A 23,708-nucleotide genomic window follows, 5' to 3' on the forward strand; every position below is an offset into this window, starting at 1 on the left:
TCCGCAGTCTACTTATCAAGTTATCAAGTATTCAGTTCACTGAGTATCCTTAAATAGAAACTGACATACGATAATTCCCTCTCAGTGTGTGCAAAATTTAAATCAATTAACTATATTCAGGTTCTCCTACCTGAGGAAATAGGGCTGTTTTGCTTTTGTAACAAGTATATTCCTCAATTTCCACGGTGACGGAATGATTTTCTGGGGATCAGCGAATTTTCAGCCGATATGAGGTGTTCCATCGTCGGTGGTCAAATTGGCGAGCCAGAGGAACCGCCTCCGATTACGAGGCGCGGAATGAGCGTGCACGTCGACACCCCCGCGAATCGACCGAACCGTAGACGCAAGCTCGTTCTGACGTAACACTTGTTGAGTCGATTCACCCCCGCGGCCGACCTCGTCCCTCGATGGACATTTCGCAAACGACCGGGGGATGTGCGAAGGAATTTCTGTTATCAGCCTGGACCAAGTTCATACGCGGGATAACTTTCTGCCCGTGAACGATTTTTATCTCTCCTTAGCTTGTTCCGTTGCTTTCGAGATCCGCCCGAAGATATTAAACGGCAAATGGAATTGTAATTGGATCAACAAATTCTTGCGTTCGGTATAAATTGCCGGAGGAAAATGCAGGAACGTCATATTTTCTGTATGTGAAAGGATTCGTGTGACGTTTCGCTATGTTTCCTAGAGTTCGTGAACGTTGATTGAAAACAATCGATAAACAATTAGGGATGTTTGTGCCGGTGATTATGAAAGTGGTGCAAGTTGAGAAATTAAAAAAAAATGAATTTGTCACTTGTTTTGTAATGTAACGTGATGTAAGATAAAGTGAGGAATTTAATTTATTTAGATTTTTCACTTACAACATTTTCATAATCACAGGCACACTTATATCATATATTACGATTATATATCATATATTGCGAAGAAAATGAAATCTTGAAGGGAGAAACGAAATAACCAAACAGAGGTTATTGTTGATTAAAAAGAGATAAGTAATACTGCTTTTACTGCAAAAAACATAACAGCTAATATATAAATGTGCAGAAAAAGAAGCTGATTCGTTTGTAATTAATGGGAATGAAATGCTTGATACCGTGATAAGTATTACTGGGAAAGAGTTTCTCGTAGTCGGTTGTCTTTAACATTCCTGTAACATCCAGGACCCCTGTTACAGTGATGTAAGTATTGCAGGCAGCAGTTGGGACTTCTGGGAACAATATATATAAAATATGTGAGGCGAGGCACGTCCTCATAATTCCATCCTACTACCCGAAAGTGTCAGGAATATATCGTCTATTCGACAGTTTCGACAATTCGTTCGATCCTTCAGCGGCGAGGGTGGAATCCAGTAACTACTTGGAAACTGAGAATTGTATTAAATCGTCGCTACGTTTCTCAACTAATAAACATTCAATACTCGCTGGAATAAAATCAAAGAATAACTGAACGTATCTACACTGAGCTCGTAAACGAGTAGGTGCTTAGCATATCGCTAACTCATCGTAACTCAGAGAACAAACTTTGAAGAGCATATGTTCACAATCATCCCTTACTTAACCTGTTCCGAATAACCAGATCCGATTGAAACTAATCGTGATAGAAAACCGAGTAGGACGAACTTGAAAATGAAGATATGTCGAACGAGGAAATCGCGTTGAGCACAGGCATACGTACTCACCCTCTGTTTACCCCATTAGTTCTCCTTGCGCGCGGTACCCGCGATGGGGATTCACGGGAGACGAATTATTACTTCTAATCAGAGATTCAGGTACGCGAATGGAAAATAAAAACCGGGTCCAGGCGGGAAACTTAAATCACCCTGGGCCTCTGCACCAGACCCCACCCCCTCAGGTTGTAACCGGGCTGCTACAATAAAAAATTTAATCAAAATGCCCTCTTGGTAATTTACAGCTCGCTCAGCCTCAACCCTTTCTGGTGGCGAGGGCGTCGAGGGGGTGGAAGGCTAAGGGCGGTAGCAAGGCGATCCTGCTTACTTAAACGAAGGGTGTACGGGACGATAGAGAGAAAAAGAACCCCGTAGGAGTCATAGAGGAGCGCGACACAGGCCATTTGCTTGCTCGGGGGTCGTCCCCCGTAAAAAATAATGCTTCTTGTCCTCGCTCATTTGCCACTGTTAACCCTGTCTCGCTCCATCCCTCCGCCCCTCGTAAATTACAAATTAGAACCGTCGTCTCGAGTGTTGAACTGCTCCAAAGGGGGTGCGGGCGCGAGCGGCTTTGGTATTAGGGAAAATGAGGTGGAATCTTTTGTGAATGCAATGGAAGCTTCATTATTCCAGCCCCGATTGTCCGAAGTGCTCCACTATTCGAGCACAGGACGAGCTTATAATGCGTGGAGTCCGTTTCGGGGGTGCGTTCAGCAATTAAGTGGCCCATTGGGAGTCGAGCGTGCTTTTTGCTCGAGAACATTCGATTACCATTAACACCAAGAGGCTCTATTACAAAGTTTACACCGCAACTTACGACTTTGCCCACTTTACGCCAAACACCTGCGGATAAGATGCAACCCAGAATTGTCGAGGCTCGCTCTATACGCATACTCCACTTCCGAAGCGTGGCAGAAAATTAGGTAGACACAGTACGGATCCCATAATTTTGTAAACTCTATTTCGCAAAAAAATTACGAACTCATAGAACAACTCTTACATTGCACAATTATTAAACTACCAATGCATAGTTCCATTCTAGTCTTAAAAAAGAACAAAAGCCACAGAAAGTTTTAAATAATATTAATTATACTACTCGCTACTGAATCCTAACCCAGACTTAACCCATTAAAAAATATTGTAAAACAATAACAAGAAATAAAATATACACCCAATACAAATACAGCTACGTTTCTTTAACGCTTAAAATCTTCGAACTAAATCCCCTCAGCTTCGGATCATCGAGGGTTGCTAAGCTTTCTGCATAACTAGGCCCGCTTGAAGCTTTCCAGCGGCTAACCGTTCTGCAAAGTGCCCATCGGCTCGCTGGAATTCAACGGTTAATTCAGCGGAGTCGGTGATTACGTTTAGCGGTTTCCACGCTTGCTAGACGAATTAAGAGGGAAAGAAATCGGCTGTATCATTCGAGGCGATTACGGTATGGCGGCTGGATCTTACGGCGAAAGAATCGTTCTGTAATGGGGGAACTGTATTAGAGGATCCCAGGTGGCGGCGGTTGTACACCGTACGCGATACGCAGCGTACGTAATCCCGTTTCGAAATTGCAACCGACTGCTATCGTCGCCATGATTAAAGGGCATATCTATGCACGTCCGATTAAAGACCGCGGTCGCAGCAATAATTTATTTACGGCACCCACCGACTTACGATATCCTGGAACCATTAAGTAGATTCCTGGAGGAAAGTTGGCCCCGCGTGCGCGCGCTCGCCTGGCCTGCCCGGGTACAGGTGTGAGTCGTAATAACATGGCGGTCGCGCCCTTTCACCTCTAATATCCCTACCCTCGCGCTGACTTCACTAAGGCCGCCACAATCGGGCCGCTGGTACACCGCAATCATCCTTACCTCTGTATCAATCGCGCCAGCGAATCATTATTGCCGGATACACTTAGCATTGCGCTTTCTCCCCGCGCAACTTTTGGCAGGCTAAGAGCGCACTGCGGCGATCAGCGGTCGGGGGAACGTTTGAAAAATCGGCTCCTTTGTGCGGGGTTTTGAAGAAAATGGTTCAGGGTTTGCAGGGCTGAGGGGAGTAAGAAATGAGATTGCCAGAGATTGCCAGGAAGGACTGTTGAATTGAATAAAAATAATTTTGCAAGTTTGGGGAACTAATATTAAATTGGGACAGTTTTATTGGTGTTATAAGTTGAGGTTTGTGGTACAGAGCTTGTTATATTGGGGAGAGAAGTACATATTTCGATGCTGGGGGGAAGTGGAGAAAGCCTGTCATGCACAGACCAGGATCTGTTGGAGGAGTTCTGAGCCGTGACACTTGAATGGAAATTGAAACAGTGGAAAAGAAATTTAATTTTCAAAACGAAGAACGGAAAACGAGTTTCAATTTTGACGATTTACTCGGTTTAATGAATGCTAGGCATCTTTTATGCTCGGGATGATTTTCGCGAAGACTCTGTAGAGTTTGGGATCTCCAAATTCATACCGCGCTACTTACAATTAGCGCAGTATTATTTTCACCAAACTGAAAATACGATTTCAATGTCTTGTGCCTCGGAAATCATAAGAGACAAGCTTAGTATTCGAAATGTGGCATTTCTACTGTGATATTAAAATGGGGTGTTTAACAGGATTAGGGATTTAATGAACCCTGGAAGTATCGTCGAAAGAAAGCAGCCAGTGTGTCGTCCAAAACTGTAATTTATTTCTCCATAGTGCCAGAATACACTAGAATACTCCGTAATCGTAGAAAATATTATCGGTATTGGTTCGGATATAAGTATACAATAACGTTAGGCGCAAAGATGACACGTGAATGATATGACTGGATGACATGAAATTTTTATACGAATGGAGAGCGTACGCCTGAAATGGGGCACATCGTGGATGGCAGATAAATCGCGCAGGACTGAGCAAATAAAATAAACGACACTGTAGATCAAGAGGGAAAAGACGCAACCGTATGGGAACACGTTCCTCTAAAACAATTTTCCACGTAAATCAATTCTGCTCGTGTCGAGATACCCTCAAAGAATAAACAAGTGGCAGTTGGCAAGTAACCAGCCATTCCCAGCATTTCGAAAATCGTCAAGAAACATTATCAAACCGAGAGAAAAAAAAAGGAGATAGTAATATTTAACGAACGTGTTTCCTTACAGTAAGGACATAATCAATGATATCGACGCTTGAAATGACACTAACTTTACAGATTAGCCGACAGAACACAAACCTACGAACTGAAAGCCGGCATTAAAAATGCCGGGACAGATTCGCAGGCTACAATGACCATCATCGTGAGGCGATAAGCTTATGCCCGTCATTACAGCGCCCGACTGTAAGATAGAACGTAAACCATACATGGTACTCAACCCTTTGACAGTTTATCCCGTCCAAAGCACGGGCGGAAGAAAAATAAAAAAAAACTTTTTATCATAAACGATAATATTTGAGAGCATAAAAAACAAAATATACGCTTTTCAAATCGGAATTTGAAATTTTATTAGACAGTCAAAGGGTTAAATTCGATCACGCGTTCGAGGAATTCGAATGAAATCTTATCGACGCAACCAAGTTCAACCCTCCGCGAACTCACTTGCTCTCTCGGATATAATGCTAACAGTGGAAACTCGTTCCGCTGTTGGCACCGTTCAAACAACACGCGCGATACTTTTGCTTCGACGTAAAGCATACTGGCTCGTAATACTATAAGGGCCGTGGTTCACGGAGGGTTAATCTCGCTCGAACTTTCAAGCAGACGCAATACAAGCAGGCGCACTCCTCGAGATTATGCATCCCGACAGCTTTGTCGCAAAATGGCCCGCAGTTTCTTCATAAAAAAAAAAAAAAATCCGTGGAGTCAGCTCCGCGATTGCATACGTGTAACTCTTAAGTAGACACCCAATAGGATTACTTAGGTTTGACGAGGAATTTTTCCAAGAAACTGTGGGCCGCTGTAAAAGTATCGGTTATCGTAATAAAAATTCGCAGCAGAGTCGCCGCGAGCGTAAGTGTATCGTTTTCTTTTTTTTTTTCTTTTTGGATTTTTTCCCCCGATATACAGCAATACGCACGTACATCGCCTTATACGATAATTTTCGTTTAAAAATAAAAACCACATGCAACGTATACAATTCTAAGGGTGGCTGCTAAGCAGCAACGCGAGAAAAGGGAAAGAAGTGAATACATTTCGCGACAAATCAAGCTCGTAGAAGTGTGAGACGATCATGTTACACGATTACAGGGATAATGCAACGATAATAATGCGGGTGGAACAGAAAGGATCCTTATAGAATAATATATGTATATATATATGTATAAGTAATTATTTTGATTTCTCAGGTACTTTATACACATTATCATAGGTAAATAAGGCAGGTGAGGCCCCGTATTCGTCGAGTCCAGTTTTTCATTCAAGGCTCCAGCCCCGTGCCCGTTCGAGGACGAGGCTAAATAGTCCAGTATAAAAAGAAAACCTAAATTCGACGAACAGGGACTTGGGAACCGTGGAATCTGTCGCGCAATGCACCACTTAAACGATCAAGCTCCTCGAAATCTTTCGTTTAAGTATTACACTGCGCGATAAACCCTGCAAGGGTGCATGATAATGTTCTAGCATTATACATACTGAGAAAGGCAGAGCAATTTTTCTTATCGGATGATCTTAACTGTCTTCATCTACTTTGTGTCTGATACTTTAAAACTCTGATATTTTAAACTGTCTTGAATTAAAACGTGGTGGTTGTTGCTACTATTTGAAATGCAATCTCCTTAGTCAAGGGAAGTTTTACTCCCCAACTTTATTTCACACGCTTCCGTGTTCTTGATACTATAATAATTTGCTGAAAAAATAAAATTGCTCTACTTCCCCCGTTTAAGTTCTGTCGTCAACAAAAGCGACCCCGAAAGGAGTCGTCATCCTGCGGATCTCAATGAAGTTCACTCGATTCCATTTACTGGGATTAGGTATCTGTGCAATAAAAAAAAAACCTTAGGCCTGCGGAGAATATACAAGCAACTCTTTAAGTTTCATATTCTGTAGGCTGCCTGCGTGTATGTATGTTGGTTTTGTGTGTTCCGTGTACGTGTGATGCATCGTCACCGTTCGTCGTCGCGATCAAGAACACGTAAGTACAGCGTTTAAGGTGCGCACGTAGACGTTTCGCAGCTCTCCTATCGAACGTCCCGTTCACACGCGGATTATGCGGTACACTCCCTTAAAAACAATAATAATTCAATCGTAGAAGAAATATACTCATTCCGCACACGCTACGATCACCATTTTTTTCCTTTTCTTCCTTTTCTTTCGTATCTTACAAAGATGTCGTTTACTGTAATTATACGTTTGCGAGAACAGCTCTCTGAATCAAGTCCGTTCGCTTGATCGCAAAGCTCCGCCGGAGCCGCGGTTCCGTGGCGCGCGTCGCGCCACTTTCTCACGTGGATATGTTACAACGAGCAGCGTCGGGGACGCCTGATTTTCTCGCACAGTGGCGTGCAAAGTCTCCAGAAACGTAAAACGCACTTGGTCCGCGAGACGCGTGGCGAATCTGACGGACCGGTCTAAGGTTACTTTTCCCTGACCATTGATTTAAAATCTGCGAAAGCTTCTCGACAGATGTTACTATTATTATTAAACGCTAAGCACAAGAGAACACACTCGTGAACCTGTACGTTGCTTACACAGTAAGCATATATATCTGGTGCAGCATTTTAAGCCCTTAAACTGTGGCCACCGCGAGCGACGCGTTAAGCCGCGCCCCCACGTGCCTAATGCGCGGTGCAGAACAGAATCGCGAGGCTTCGTGAAGCTTACAGGCCATTGCAGATTCCTTCACCTTCTTTTCTATTAATATGGGCATGAATACTATGTCAATGGTTTGTAGATTTTACGCGATTGATGAATTATCAAGCGCAGAGAAGTATAAAAATGTGTAAAGGGTTTTGTGATTGGATACACGAAAGACCTGGTTTGGAATACTTGAAGAGTAACACGAGTTGACTTGCCACGTGAAAATACATCTGTGAATGTAATATTACGTGGCACGTAGAATTTTCTGTGAAAGAATGTGGCGCATGTAGGAACGCAGGCTTAAGACTACTCGATGCCTTTGAATGCTTTGAGTGTTCTGAACAGCGTGCTGCACACGTGAAAGCGCGGCTTAACTCGGCTCGTCATTTCTACGAAAAGCTTCAGTTTTGTCACTCTGTTCCTCAATAAAGGATGCACACTTCTGTCGCATTATACATCGGGAAATGGAGCGATGGATCTAGCCTTTCTCACCTCGAAGCAACCACAAGATAACCGTGCAATATTCTAGGATTAAAAATTGAAAGAATACATTCTCTATCACCTATGAATATCCCCTTCCCTTGCAAAATATCTCACAAAATAGACTTCTTTAATTTCCATTTCCTCCACGAAAATCGGTACTGTTTTTTTTTCTTCTTTTTATTTAGAAAAAATACTAGTCGACCTTACCGCGCGGTTAGACCGCGACTTCCTCACCTATTTACACTACTCATTTTTATTTTCTTCTTCTCATAAAAACGTTAACTATTGAACGTACGAAATATCGGGCTTTCTGCTCATCGAACTGAACGAATAAAAAAAGTCTTAGTCGTAGTACAAAAAGAAACTCTATAGCTGTGCTGTAAAATGTGTGATGGATTTTGTGTTCGGCATGAATTGATCGAGTTGCGACACTGGTCAGAAACTACTGATACAAAAGAGTAAACCTGTGTCGCGTAAACTCGTGTACGTGTTCTTCCCCTAAATTTCTGTTGCCCAGACAGTGAAATAAAGTGCTCGTTGTTGGTACTATCAAAAGAAAAAAGTATTTACCGTACAAAAATAAAGTTTGAAATTTGCCCTCGCTATGTTTCCTATCACCGATTAAGTTTCACTGCCCTGATTTACCACCATTCCTTCGAATCGACCGAATTGAAAGATTTCGCGAAGGCGTGCAATTAAACGCGCGCACAGCCTTGCTGCTTCCGTCGAGGATTGATCGCTTGGGAAACCACGACCCAGAAGACAATCGTACAGGTGAAAACTCTTCCAAGCTGCTTAACTAGAATCAATGAGACTATGTATAAAAAAACCGTGTCCCTTCAAGACATTCTGAAAGTGTCGTAGTTCTCATCGTTCGAGTGGCAAGAACGAGGAACACTATTTCACTGAAAGAAGCGACAACAATCATCCCTTAAGTCTCTTTCGTATCATCTACCTTCAAAAACACTTGTCAGAAATCATCCCTAACACGACGATCACTCGGGTTCAATCCTGCAATGTACATTTTTACATGTCCTTATTATCATTTCACTTAGAATAAAACTCCCCTTACTTCCCTCTACGCGCAAACCGAGCGGATTTGCTCGTGCGACACACGTCACTCGAGGCGCCACGCTCTTCGTGACATATTCTCCTCGAGCTTGGCAGTATTCCTTTTACCCACGTCGCTGAATGTAATGGAAAAACTCGAATATTCGTTATTATTCATCAAGCTCGCCTACCGTAGTAAATAAATAATTATTATGCGAAACACTCTCGCCGCTAGTCGTGGGTGTATCAATGAAATGTATCAACGAAGCTGTGAAATTCGAGAGGAACTTCGAAAGGATGCGTTTCGTGATTCGTCGAGACGAGATGTTCGACGAAGAAGCAAGCTCTTTATGTAGGATACGTGTTTCATGTTTTGAACACGATTCCCCGGTGTTTTAATGAAATTGCCGAGGACTGTTTAATCGGTATCTGGGCTAGTTTCGTTAAAGTACCAGGAACTTGTGTCTGCAAGAAGTAATCGGGAGATCTGCTCGATCATCCCTGAAGCGAAACCGAAAAGAAAGCCTTAGAGACTCTCTAGCTATTGCATTTACAAGCATTCAGTCAATCGGTAGAGCACGTGCGGAGAACGCCTCAGGGGCGTTCCCCGGCTATGGTCGACAGATGCGATCAAAGGATTTCCGCACGCAGAGTGTGCTGGATATTAGAACGTAGAGATTTCATTGGCATGAAAGAAATTCAAAGATTCTCACGCGAAAGAACTCCATTCTGAGCAATTTCGATTACATACATCGAATTGTAACTGAACGCAGACGTTCATTTGCTGGCTCTAGAAGACAAACAAGAAGAGGAATGATATGAAACTATCATCAGTCGAAGTAGATACCATTGTAAATACTCCATCCTTTTCACACCTACCCTATTCCCGTCGAATTTTAAGTAGACACAATTTTTTCTTTCATCGAAATCATGGGAAATGAAGTTCGATCGTCCTCCAAGTAGCACTCAAACGCATTCAATGCTGACCTGCGTTCGCAGATCGCAATCATCATACAAAATAAAGTCACTGAAAACAACAAAATGATGGTATTACCGTCGCTTAACATCGCTTGCGCATGGATCATCAAGCGGAGACGTCTGCAGGACGTGGTTTTTCCTGCGCACACCTAGCGCACCTAGGCGCGCCTGACGAATCTCTAATCCGGCCCGTTTTTCTTATTAAGAGAAAACACGAGAATTGCCTTTCGATTGACGTTAAAATACGACCAATAATACGTACATGTGTATATATATATATATATAACTTGCAACATATATATAAATAAATATTTATACTATATAACAAAAAGTGCCACTGTTTCGCAGGCCGACTTTGAAACCTCCCTAACGCCGTTATATTATTCGGTTTGTTGCAGGCTTCTCTGGAAAAGATAAAGCTTCCTCTTTATAAATACTCGTCAACCTTATCTTTTGGCAGTCTCGCGCCGTTCTCGCTTCGCAATGAACTGGCGCTTGTAAGTGGCGGGGAGGTTTCGACCTTTTTAGTTCGTTCGAAGATTGAATTATTATCATCTGCGTGGCTTCGTCTTCGTTCGCTCGATCGCGATCACGGGTATAGTCGGTACCGAAATACGAACTACACTTACCGTTCGTTGCTTTTCGCGATTCATAAATATGGTTTCGTAACAATTCCTTAAAAAAAAATCATCGTCGAATCTTCGTCGATCGTTCATCCTTTGACGTAGCGCTCATCCACTGTTCGCGCCTTCTACGTCGCGCCTCGGTCACTCGCGTCCGGCTGTATCTCCCTTCTGCAGCTTATTTTAAACAGTTCCCTCCTGCTCGCGATTATCCGGCGAGCGCACATTTTCCTAGCAGAAACGCGATCCGGCACGATTGTCACGGGAGAGAAAAGATCAGTCTAACGTTTCGACAGAGATAAAACAGGAACTCTATGTTTGAGCTTGTTCGTTGTGTAATTGACGAAATGTGAACTCTCGAAAACTCTAATGGCAGTGTACAAATAGAAGCGTGTTGGAAAGGCGACGAGATCGAGCATCGATGGTGCCAAGGACGCTTTAAGATTGACTGTTCACTGACGCGACTCGTTTGGAGTTGGTTTCTAGTTGTCGCGTGTTTCGTTTAAAACAGTGAAGTGTGCAATTGTGGCTGCAGAAGAAAATATGTAAAAAGTAAAAGTAGAAAAATATGATTCCAGTGATTCGAAATGAAAAGAAGAGCTTAAGATGCCTGTCAGTAACTTGGACGTTCCTCAAACTAGTTCAACCGCGTTGAAACTTCCAAATGCTTTTGATCATTGCTCCACAACTGAAATCTCCACCTCAGGAGAGATGCATGTACTTTGACACCTGAGGAGCCACAACTGGCTCGTTATTCGAACAAATTTCTCTGCTGGTAGACAGCAGAATGCTAAGGAGATATTAATAACACTGGGAATTACAACCGTGCACAAAGCATAAGCAAAATTAAGTATCTTCAAGTACAGTGTATCTGATCCAACTCCAACAGCCAATCTCTGCTGACACTGCTGTGGACTCCGCGCCACGAGTCCGCGAGGTGTTGCCCCAGAGGCAGGGAGCAGAAGAATCAAACCCGAATCCAAACGGCAACATCGCGAGTCAACTCAACAAAATCCCCTTTCCTTCATCCTGCACTAAATAACTCGCGCTCTCTCGATCAACCACGAACCACGTTGGCAGTGTTGCAGCGGTTTGCTCTACAATTTCCCAGAAGATCGTGCACTCTCCTCGTGCCTGGCGACAAGTTCACCTACATCGGCCCCAAAGGCGTGCGCCCCCCAGGAGCACGATCGACGACAGCTGCTGCTCTACCGCTCGAGGCGCGCTCGGTGACTGAGGAACAGAGATCGGTTCGCCTGAACGATCACGCCTCCCAAGCTTCGGCGAGCACGATGCAACGCCGACGGTTTTTACCCAATTGTACCGCGTGCCGTTCTTCTCTCAGACGGGCGGAGGCCCCCTGACGTAACGCAGCTGAGGGGTCAGGGAGAGATTGAGGGTGTTGGCCGCCTCGCAGCAATGCGGCTCCAGCAGGCAAGCGGCGCAGAACAGGGCGACCAGGGCCAGCTGGAAGGGTAACGCCGCCCTCAGGATGCGCCAGACCCAACTGTGAGGTAGACCTGGCTCGCTATCGGGGTCCCCGCCGTCGGTCGCGCCACTCTTGGCCGCTGCAACGGCAGCGATCCGTCCCGAGCCCCCTTTCGCCATCTCCGAACTGGCCTTTTTGCGCTTGCTGCGAGACAGGACAGAGAAACATCGTATTTACTAGGGCTGGCACCCTTTGCGCTGCACAGACTAGCGGAGTTCTGGGATCAGTGGGACCGGAATCTTTTGGAGATTGGACTGGAGGATGCGTGACTTTAGACCCTGATTTCTGGAGTTCGTCGCTTTTGGATATCAGTGTGTGGGAGTTTGGTTAAATTTTGAAGATGATTGCGCGGGCGGTAGGGCGAGCGTGAGAGAAGAGGGTGAGAGGATTTGTTAGAAGAAAATTAATATGAGAACAGATTGGTTAGAAACTTCTACGGTACTCTGAAACTCGTGTGTCTCAGTGATGAAGCGAATTAATTTATAGCGCCCCATGGGTGAACGTTGGACAGGAAAGGGGAAAAAGGTACTTCTGAGGGGAATCTAGTCAGACATGCAGCTTCTTATAGTGAAACTTTTGATTCCAGGTGCTCCTAGTCACGTTGTATCAAATTTTAGTTGAAGCTGGCATTTAAGCTGAAGTCTACTTTTAGAAAACGCAATTTCGGAATGGTATAATTCAGTTAAAAGATACTTTCTATTTATTCGAACGCGAGAATGTTATCGATTTTTGCTTGAAATGAAAAACAATAAAACTAGAAAGCGTTCCTAGTAATAAAACGGGAAAAAGGGAGGAAAAGACACGGGAGCGTTGATCGTGGAAAAAGGGGCGACGAGTTTTTACAGCTCTTTTTATGATGCAATATGGCGGGCATTCTATGCTCCCGCGAAAAACTAAACCTATTACCGTTGCCACCGCGAGCAGTGATTAAATGCGACTATAAAAAAAGCATCCTTCAAACAAAGTTAAATAAGGTGGCCCGGGCGATAATAGGAATTCGGAGTAATTGCGATTGAAAGAGCGGGTCAGGAAACGAATCCCGCCGAAGGGGGAGGAAAGTAGAATAAAGAACACGCGTTTTAAGACCTTCTCCGTGTTTCTGATCTCAATTTTCTGCTGCCGTAAATATGAACGTTCAAGGGGTGGAAATAAATCCGCTCGTTCCAAATTCGTGTATACAGTTTTAAATAACGAGTGAAGACAAATTATTTGATACCTCAACCCACTCGTTACAGCAGAAAGCTTGGACACGATGAAACACAGTGCCAGAAACTATAATTTACGAATAATCAGGGAGCAAGGGTTAATTGATGTAAGAGTTTAGGATTCAAGGGTTAGAACTGTATCTCTATACCCCCAAGATTCAGTCGAGGTTAATATATGCCGGAGAGGGAATAAAAGTAACGAATGATCACAAAAGGGTAAATTTCGAATATGCATGCTGCAGTCGAGTGTCGAGTTTTTTAACGTGGCGTTAACGGGGCAGACATGGAAGCGTCAGGGAGTGTTCATTCACAGCTAACTTCTTATATTCAAATGAGTGGACGCGTTATGGGAGTAGAACTATGAACGAACGAGCTCTTGTCCCCGCGTCTAAATAGACGCCTTCATTCTTTGCTTCTCATTTCGACGTTATGCAAATGGGGGAATGCGAGTCGAGAAGGTCGTTCTTTATTCCCTCTTAAAGCCGTGGCGTCTCCAGACGCCTGAATAAATTAAAAACCACGCCGCCCCGTGCGTTTACCTTAAAAATATTTCTGGGTACGTTAACGTTTGCAAGGATCATCAGCACTGTAAGGTCTGAGCGAAGCATGAATTGGAATATTGACAAGGGAACATCGCGAACCCGGAGATTTAAAAAATTCTGAGACTACGTGAATATGTAGGGAATTTTCTCCCGATTTTTCGCGCAAACTTTCCGAATTTGTGTTATAACTCGTGAATTGTAAAATAATTTTTTACCAAATGCTAGATCTAATTAAAAGAAGTAGCTTTTGTCTTGAAATCTTTTTTCTATCTCTTACAGTTTGGGAGTTATAACACAAAATCGGAAAATAGCCGAATTTTCAGGGGTTAATTTCACTGCCTTCTAGTGAATTTGGGCAGCAAACAAAAATTGCGTTGTAATCAGGAGGAAATCCCCTACATTTTCACAGTTTCAGAATTTTTTTAAAGGTTGGAAAAAGTAAGGCATCGGTCAGCGACGAGAATTTTCAGCTTGGAGATGTGTGATGACATTCAATTGCAATTAATTTCTTGTATTATTGTTAATCTACGTTTATATACGTGCTGTATCGTGTCCATTCCTTTCTGCTAACTCCACCACTTTGAAATCTTAAAATCCTTATCGTAAATGACTTCAGAAAGAAAGGAATAGTTGGAAAGGACACCGAATCACCGATAAACAAACTACAAAATGTAACTATCCTTGTGTCTAAGAAAGAATCGACTCGAGCAAAATTCTCTTGCTTCATTTCACTGATATCTAAAACCTTCTACACTTCAAATTCCCAAAATTCAAGCTCGGGAGCACAAGAGAATACATGAATCCTTAAACCCAAAATTGAACAAAGCCCTCTCCCACTACTTTAGTCTCTATCCCCAGCCAATGAACACCATACAAATGCACTTAAACAAAACCATACTGAACACGAAATTCTAGCAGCTGCAGTACTAGAAATATTTATTGCATCACCGGACACTGTGTGCCTAGTCAACAATCGCGCAAAGTACTTTCCGAGTACTAATGCTAAATTAAGTGTAATAGACGCTAAATATTCGAGCGAGGCAATAAATATTTCCAGTATTGCACTTTCTACCATCCTCAAATTTTTCACAGTCCTTCCCTCTCAGAGACACGCGCGCTCCATCGCCCGAGTCGATTCTTTCCCCAGTCGGGCAGCGAATGAAAGTGAAAAACGGCACTCACTCGACGAAATGATGGACCTGGCTGCTGGTCCGTTTCGCAGCACGCGCCTCTACGCTGGCAGCGGTGCGTACGATCAGCTCCCGGCACTGCTTTTGGAGATCCCGCAGCTCCGTCTCGGCGTCCTCGACTCTCTTCCAGAGTTCGGTGAGCGCCTCGCTGCCCGGTGCCAGTTGGCTCTCCAGGCTGCGGGTGAGCCGACGAAGGGCAGCCAGCCGTCGCTCGCGCTCGCTCAGCTCCTGCTCGCTTCCGCTGTCGGAGATCCCGCTGTCGGAGAGCGAGCCACCTTCCTGCGTCAGACTGATCGGCGACGCGTCCCCGAATTTCGACGGCACCCCACTGCTCACCTCCTCTGTGGTCGCGTCTTTCAGCACTGTCCCGTTCTGCAACAAGAACACACCGAGCCGCCTTTGAGTTTGGCTGCTCCAACGGCGGGGCCTTTTTTCTCGGCTCCGTTCATCACGGCAGCGGTTGGTCAAAGGGATTGGGTAGCGGTCGGATATATTCGTGTTTATGCTTGCGCAGGAGTTCTTGTACTGGCGGGGGATCATATATGTGGACATTAAGGGATGTGCGAAGTTTTGCTCCGAGGCCCCTTGGAACTTAATTCTTGGATAGGTGGATTGAGTTTTTTCTTAAGCGACAATGTCTACAATTTTGGATATCTGGGTGTGCACTGCACGGCGTGGTTAGTGGAACGACTGTAGATTGGTCAGTGATTTTGTGGTAATGTGAGAGTGGAGAGTAAAAGGTTTAGATTGATGTTAATAGTAAATGATTGATGCTGAATAATAAATCTACAAGATTATGTTTGGTATTAAAATCCTCCACTGTTAGTGACAAGGTTTATGGTTGTAATTATTCATGTTGGAGTGAATTGCTAGACGCCCGCGAAATAGGTATTATTGAACTATATCCAACCACGTATAGGGCACTTCTACTTGCACCACTTGCCTATTCTTTCCACTTCAAATTAAAGCTGTCTACAATATTCAGCTGAATATATCAAGTAGTAACAACACTGTTCCACAACGACAGATACTATAATTCCAATTTCCACAGGTGGAAGCAAATTTTAAAGAGTACAGTGAATGTGAATTCGATTAAAATACATTATTCTTTAGTAAAATCCTATTCCAGTAGCTGCTGGAATACTAGGCTATAATTCAAAAATCTTTTTAAACAAAACTTTCGCCCACCAACGCTCAAAACTTCCCAGCGATCGGTTGCACAGAAAATCACGATAGGATGTGCTTAACCAGTGCCGCTGATTAGATCACGGGATGCTGATAGGTATAAATATACCCTCGAGAGAATACGATACCGAATATTGCATAATCCAGTGTTGGTTACTGCCGCCAGGCAACCGGAAGGCGTATAAGACGATTATATAGAGGAAGAAAGGGGGAGGATGGGGTGCACGAAAGAAAGGAAGCAGACGGTGCGCTGCAGGGGCGTACGATGTCAAACAGGACGTCTCCTCGGTAGATTCTGCTCTGCCAATCGATATGAAATATTCAACATTTCGCGGTGTCGTTTTACACGAGAGTCTTAGAATTTTTCTAGAATACAGAAGGAAAGTATCGCTCCACTCGGGATCCTAATACACAACACGATGAATCACGAAAATTGATTGGGGGTTGAAATGTATCGTTGCCTTTCTATAGAGAAATAATAAATCACGGGTAGGATTTAGGCCAAGATCGTTCTTTCTACAATTGCCTTTGACCCTACAGCCGAACGGGTGACGGGTGGTCGGTGTTCAGAGAAGAGAAAAATACGAATCGTATGCTTTGTTTTATCCAAAAGATACAAAGTGTACCTATGGCTAAAAGAGACACTGAAATTGGAAGTTAAACACAATTGAGGACCTTGCAGCAGCAGGGATGCAACTCTATTTTTGACAGTTTTTGAACTATGACGTGTAATATACGTAAAAAAAAATTCTACATCGTTTGGTGCACGTTTGATGCAAATCCAACTGATTTATTGCAAATTCTGAACCTGCACTCATTTAGCTTTTCGTGCAGTATTTTTGTTTCGGGCAGCGCCAGATTTGATAAATTCACCCAAAAATGGACCTAGAAACTAACGAACTGAAGATATAATTCAAGATGGGAGCCACTGTATCAGAAACAAACTCGTTCACCGATCAGCTACCCCAAATTACAAAACCCTGGAACCACCAAATCCCTACATCCCTTGCCTCGCCCGTCATTCAATTCTCTCTCGAAGAAACCATCGTCTACGACAATCTTCCCCAAAACAATCCCCCGATCCTTGTCATGACCTGTGCCAGGCGTCACGTAACCCGTTTCTGGGCTCGATATGAACTAGCTCGCCCCCGGCGCGAGCAGGGAAACCCGAATGGGGGCAAGGAGGGACAGGAAGCCGCGACACGAAACGCTGATACCAGACAGAGCAGTGGTAATAGTAAAAAGCAGGAGAGAGAGAGAGATAGAGAGAAAAGAAAAAAAAAAGAAAAGTGGCGTGGAGCAGGGTGCGGAGGATTGCGAGACGAGGACGAAGGCATCGAAGGTGTGGGCGAGGGTTTGAAGGCGAACTAGAAGAGGGGTGGAAGAAAGAGAGGGTTGGTTTAGGCTGTTGCAGCGCCGCAGAGACGGGGAGGGGAGAGGAGGCTCCGGTAATGAAAAGCGCGATCCGCATACCAAGTAGCAACCTACGGCCTAACCTATATATAAAGTCGGTATACTCTTGTATAACGGATAGTAGGTACGAAGTGAGAGCCGAGTCAGAATCCACACCGCCCGAAGGACCAATCACGTAGAAGAAAACTGCGAGAATTCCTTATTTCCGGCCGAGGATTGCAGCCCGTAGCGAGGCTCTCGCTCCCGGCCAGGCCGAGGAGCAACCCTTACGAATATACCGCTTGTCATCTCGACCCACAGAGGCTGGCGCACCGATGGACTGCCCCCGCTAACAGTTTCAAGTCCAAGATTCGCGATCCCGAACTGGCCAGCCGAAGGAAAATAAATGCAGAGGTTGTGTCGAAGCAGTGTATCCGCTTACGTATTACTTCCACCCCGACGGTATAATTAGACCCGTCTAATTCGATCGCCGCGTATAATTAGGACTTGGCGACGGGAACGAAACTAATGTAACGGACTAAAGGGCAGGCAGATGGAGGAGGGAAGACGCGTGGTAAAATTGCTGCCGGGTGTTGGGCGAGGAACGCCGAGGTGAACTTCTGAGGGAGGGAAAATAAGACCGGTAGTTTCTGGTTCTGTTGTGAGCTGGGAGTCAGTTCCCTGTAACCATTCTCTGGAAACGCCCTGTATGTTTTAAGACGCAGAATTTTCACAGTCTAAAGAAATAACTAATAAACAGTAATGCTGATAATACAATATGTACAACTAGTAAATGAGAGTGATTCTTCTTCGGAACTTCTGGAGAGTGTATGACTGCTGAAAACAGCTGATTTAGGGACATTCCCACGCGAAATCGGACACTTTTTGGAGTAACATTTCGGATGTAGCTGAAAATTGAATATGTTGTAGTCTTTAGGGATATATAAACATATCTCGAAGGATTTTTGACAATTTTGAAAAATGTCGATTTTACAGCTGTTTGAAGGTAAGTGATAAATTTTTTTCAATAAATTATAACTATGGAAGTAGTGAACGGATGGAGATGAGGTTTACGGCGATTTGTAGAAAAGACATTGAAGTTTTAAGAAAAAATTATTTGAGTTTCAGAAACAAATTTTTTTAACTATTATGTTGGATAGTTTTTTTCAAATACTTACCATTTTCGAGAATCCTGTATAAGAATATCAGGTATAGCCGCTTGGCTGCTGCGGGTACCGCACGGTCCGACCAGTCGAGCCGGTGCTGGGCGACGCAGCGTCAACTTTCGGCAATTTTTACAAAGCCAATTTTAAAATGCCCGTATTTTTTACCATTAGCCCATGAAGGGGAAGGATAGAACTATATTCTGTTCTTTTTCAGATTTTTAAAATCGCGCCCCTTGTTAAAAAACTGCATTTGTTTAAAATAATTGCACAAAAATGGTTAAAAAAATTGTTTCTGAAACTGAAATAATTTTTTCTCAAAACTTCAATGTCTTTTCTACAAATCGCCGTAAACCTCATCTCCATCCGTTTACTACTTCCATAGTTATAATCTATTTAAAAAAAAGTTAGCACTTACCTTCAAACAGCTGTAAAATCGCCATTTTTCAAAATTGTCAAAAATCCATCGAGATATGTTTATATATCCCTAAAGACTACAACATATTAAAATTTCAGCCACATCCGAAATGTTACTCCAAAAAGTGCCCGATTTCGCGTGGAACGTCCCTTAGATCAAGTACCACAGTGCTGAAAGGGTTAAACGTCTCTACTTGTCACTCAACGGGGTTGCGAGCAAAGTGAGAACGATCGAGAAAGGGGAGTCTACCAGCAGGTACCTAAATATGACAACACACCGTCCATCTTTTGCGCGACAACGGCCAGGCCGGTGGTGTTAATCAACGGGCTCAGTCCGTTAGCTTCTGGTCCACGTAGAGAGTTCGGCTCGTCGACATCGGTGTACCCGCGGGCTACAACTGGTCAGTCGGGCGATCCAGCTCGGATATTAAATTTGTATTTTTACGCTGATTCCACGGTCCATTCCCGTACGTGAGGCGAAAGGGAATCGTTCGGGCGATTAACGATCCTAGCTCCCTAGGGTGGTCCCGAAGGTAGCCGACACCCCCGAACGGCGACTCGGACCAGGCCGTATGTGACCCTAAAACCTCACCTACCCTCTGCTCCGCCGTCTCCGCCACGCGGGCTAATATTTTATTTAATGCCTATCAAAATTTATGGATTTCCTCGCGGCCAACGGTGCCAGGATCGCGAGTCCGCCTCGAATTGAACATTTACCGGAGCCACCAAGGATCGGTCCCCGGGATCGCGCATGCAGAGGAACAATGAGGATGCGTTCGATTAAAAATGTAGCCTACGTGTTGTTACCACGAAACGAGGACAGTTCGGAGAGAAGTTAAAGTGGATTGCGTTGGATCCTGGTGGTCCAGAGCCCGATGGCCAGAATCGTATAGGGAGTTTAAAGAAATAAAAGGAAGATTGACGCTGAGGGGGCGCAATAAGTCGAGGCCAGCAAAGAATAATACCAAGTTAGAACTAATTGACCAGCTTCGCCTCTCGCAGAGAAGCAAACACTGGCGGAATCGGCAGTACTATTACCGTTCCACATCTCGTGCCACCCCCGCGCTGGTTTTATCGCTCCAATCGGAATTCCTCCTCCCATTATCCGCTCCTCCCGTTCCCACCTTCGAAGGGCAGAGCCAGGATGGAGGAAGCGAGGGGAGAGAATGGGAACGGTCGTAATGTCGAGCACTTTGTCGCGCGACCGGCAGCGTTTCTTCGTTCGTTGCTTGGTTAAAGGGTCGCCGTATCGAGGCGAGAAGAAAGAAGGATGTAACGTCGAGTGCATGAAATTATCCCCCCGAGTGTTGTAGATCGGCGGGGCCGAGAGGCTGCGCGGATTATTCCGTCTTGACGGGAGTTTGAATACGTTCAAGCGGAGTCGCGAGTCGAGGAAGGGGCAGGGGGGAGCGGGGTCGCGAGCGCCACCCCTAGGCACCGTTCTTACCTTTGTTAGGGTAAAAATATCGCGTCGCGAGCCATACGTCTTCCAGACAGGCGAAATAAGCGCCGAGGACAATTGGAACTGGCGACCTGGCGACTGTTTGCTCCGCGCCTTCTCGCGAGATCCCCGTTTCTTCTCTGGCTGTATCGCGAATCATTTCCGCGTTACTGCGCTCGCTGAGGAATTCGTAACGAGTGGGCGGGGGGCCTCATTCTTAGTTCCTTTGCACAGCTTTTATATGGAGAAAGTATCAACGCGGGATTATGGAAGAATTCGAATCCGAATTTGCTCATTCTCGAGCACAGTATATTTCTGCGTCTTGGAAGTTAACTCCTCATCGGACGAGATCACAAATTTGTCTGTCCACCGAGTATTATCAGAAGGAAAATTATTCGACAGCCAGTACACGGAGGAACGAAAGTAACACTGAAACCGAACCGGGAACGAGGCAGTGCAGAAGGAAATCGACTTCCTCGGTCCAACGTAGTAGGTGGAGCGGCGGTGCGCGACCAGTTATTCTAATCGCGTGGCAGTGGAGGAAAAAAATGAGCAACCTCGACGTGGAAATATCGCGGGCGACGCGTTCTCGCTCTTGACAATCGGAGCACGGGGCTAGGGCAATCGGAAGTGGTGATAACGAACCTGCCACCTGCTTCACCTCGAGCTACTTTTCTCCTTAAGTCCATAAAGTGGGCGAACCGAAGGAGGCCGACCTTGCCAGATTTACTTTATATGCAAATGCAAGACGGATATGGTGGAAATAAGGGGGGATGCGATGGCGTTTAACCGAGACACGATATCGACAAGTGTCATCTGTCAAACGTACCCCCTCTCATCTCACCCCTTCTCTCCCTTCCCGCTACTTCCGGATAGCCTGCCCCACTAGCAGATCGCTGGTGCATAAAATAAACTTCTTGGGGCTCAGAAGTGTGAAGGTTCCTTTCGGATTAGCGACAGCGAAGGGCGATTTTCTTTGTAAAAGTTTTGCTAACCCTGTTGCTGGTTAATCTTTGCAAATAAAATTTCCATACATTGTGGTTCCGAGAACCGATTCAGGTGTGAAATTTTACGAAAGGAATAGAATTCGTAAGCGAATAGTGTCGCGAAGGTAATGGAGAGAAGTGTTTTCAAGATTAATACACGTTTTTCCAGGAGTATTCTATATTTTCGAAAAATTTGAATCCGTTATGCCAGGCACAGTGCTCTTCCAATCCCGCTGGGAAGGATCCTTTACCGTCAGATGCCACTTCGGGACAAAAACAGGGCCGGGCAAGAAGTTTTCCGCGCGGAACAGAGAAGACGAACCAATAAACATGATTCGCCTTATAATCTCGTCTTCCTTAGAACAACCGTACATCCCCCAGAGCCCCTCTGCTCGCCCAATCTAAGCGGGGAAATGGTTTTATGCACACAAGCGATGCCCCTGGGAACCGTTATCCCATCCAAGGACGTTGAATAATTGCTGGCAGCTATCTAACCGATTGAAAATCAAGGATGCCGTGGGAATATGTCGACTGAACGGTTTTGGCAAGAATTTCGTCGTTCGAGTGCAAAATGGAAAAACGAGGGACACACGGTCGAGTTTCGCTCACATTCAACGATCGACAGCAGATGAGCCTGTGAATTTAAGTAGCAGATAAACCAGGAAAACTTTCGATGGGGGAACAAAATGTGTTTGGCGTTGAGTAACAATGTTTGGAGTTCTTTTAAAAAATTCTCAGAACTTAAGAGCATTCGTAGCGTTATTACCCAAGTTTCCATAAACTTTAAAGCAGCTGTAATGTTACTGAATAATTTCTGAACATGACAGTACACTTCACGCGCACAGAATATAATACAGTACTATTCTGATTGCAAATTATAAAAATAAACCTCGTAAAGGATTCAATCATTAATGAGCAAACGCACTCACAATTACCAAAACAATTATCCCACACCCCTACCTGCTCCCTTCAGCCGCCAGAGTACCACCAATACGCCATGAAACGCAGAAACGTAATCCCTTGGCCGGATCCAACATCCAAATGGTTCTCGCGCGTGAAGGTCCGAGGCAATCTCCGAGGAAGAAGCACGATCAAGAGCGAGAGCCCCTTAGACGCGGTAATAGGTATCGTAGCAGCGAAATAAAGGAGGAAAGGCGTGATCAAAGTATGAGGGATGCAAAGGACCGACTCGCTGAGTGGAGGATAGCTATTATCCCAGTGGAAACGTGGATCACGATGCAAAACGCTTCGTGTGTGAGCAGTTAGCGGACCTTGTCCGCATCCGAGTCCTTCCCTTTAGCCATTCCTCTAATCGTCACGCCAAATAGGCGGACGACGTACACGTACGTCGCGATGGAATTGGTCAACACTGGGATTCGAAGGCAGATAGTGCGCTCAGGTGCTTGCTATTCCAACGTGGAAGACAATTTTATATCCCGTACAACTCTCGTCGTTGTGCTTGTGTGACGCCAGGTGAAATTGGCGGTAGAGCTGAGTGTTTTCTATAACTGTTAATAAGTATTGTATCGTGTGATTTAAGTAAGAAGTGGAGATAGAGGTGATAACATATTATGCTCAGTTGCTGGAGGTTTGCAAATTGCGATGAAAATACAGGGAGTTGAATGTTAGAATTTCAGTGGTACTTCGTGTAGAGCTTGCAAGTGATCGATGAGTGACTAACTCGAATGAAATGCGACGACTACATCGGGGAATTATAGCCAGACTAACAGCAGAGATCGGTATGCCGCAGCATTAACGTTGTAACCCTGTTAACTGCTTACGCGTTTCAGTCTCACCAGCATGGAGGGCCAGATGTTCATGAAATAAAACGTTACGACGTATTCCCTGCTCTAGCGGAATCACTTCCGACACTTTTCATGCGGCACTGAAAAATTTTATCGTCCAACCATTTTCCACGATTACTGATCTGCACTCGTTCCCGAGACGCTTACAACGTGTCATTGAACGAATTGAATGGTGGTGTAAAGATGGACGTTTCTCGGGAATACGAAATCATTTGCTGCGGCTGAGAAACTGAGGGAAATGGGGGTGTAGATTCTGTCGCGATTTGAAATACAGTGAAACGTCTGTAGCAAAGTAATTCAGACTTAAGGGGGCAGACCACTGTAAAA

At 44.7% G+C, this 23,708-nt stretch overlaps 1 protein-coding gene across 4 annotated transcripts in view; it reads right to left on the minus strand.

Moving 5' to 3' along the window:
- Positions 1-4,326: 4,326 nt before the first annotated feature.
- LOC143378583 (klarsicht protein) overlaps positions 4,327-23,708 on the minus strand; it is a 147,221-nt gene continuing 127,839 nt past the window's right edge. For all 4 annotated transcript variants that reach the window (XM_076830401.1, XM_076830402.1, XM_076830403.1 and 1 more), the window contains 2 exons: positions 14,985-15,364; positions 4,327-12,199 (listed from right to left, as the gene is read on the minus strand). In XM_076830401.1, coding sequence (XP_076686516.1) covers positions 11,908-12,199; positions 14,985-15,364 — 672 coding nt within the window. In that variant the 3' untranslated portion in view covers positions 4,327-11,907. The remainder of the gene's footprint in view (positions 12,200-14,984; positions 15,365-23,708) is intronic.

The sequence above is a fragment of the Andrena cerasifolii genome, chromosome 2, assembly GCF_050908995.1.
Source record: "Andrena cerasifolii isolate SP2316 chromosome 2, iyAndCera1_principal, whole genome shotgun sequence".
NCBI classification, from domain to species: domain Eukaryota; kingdom Metazoa; phylum Arthropoda; class Insecta; order Hymenoptera; family Andrenidae; genus Andrena; species Andrena cerasifolii.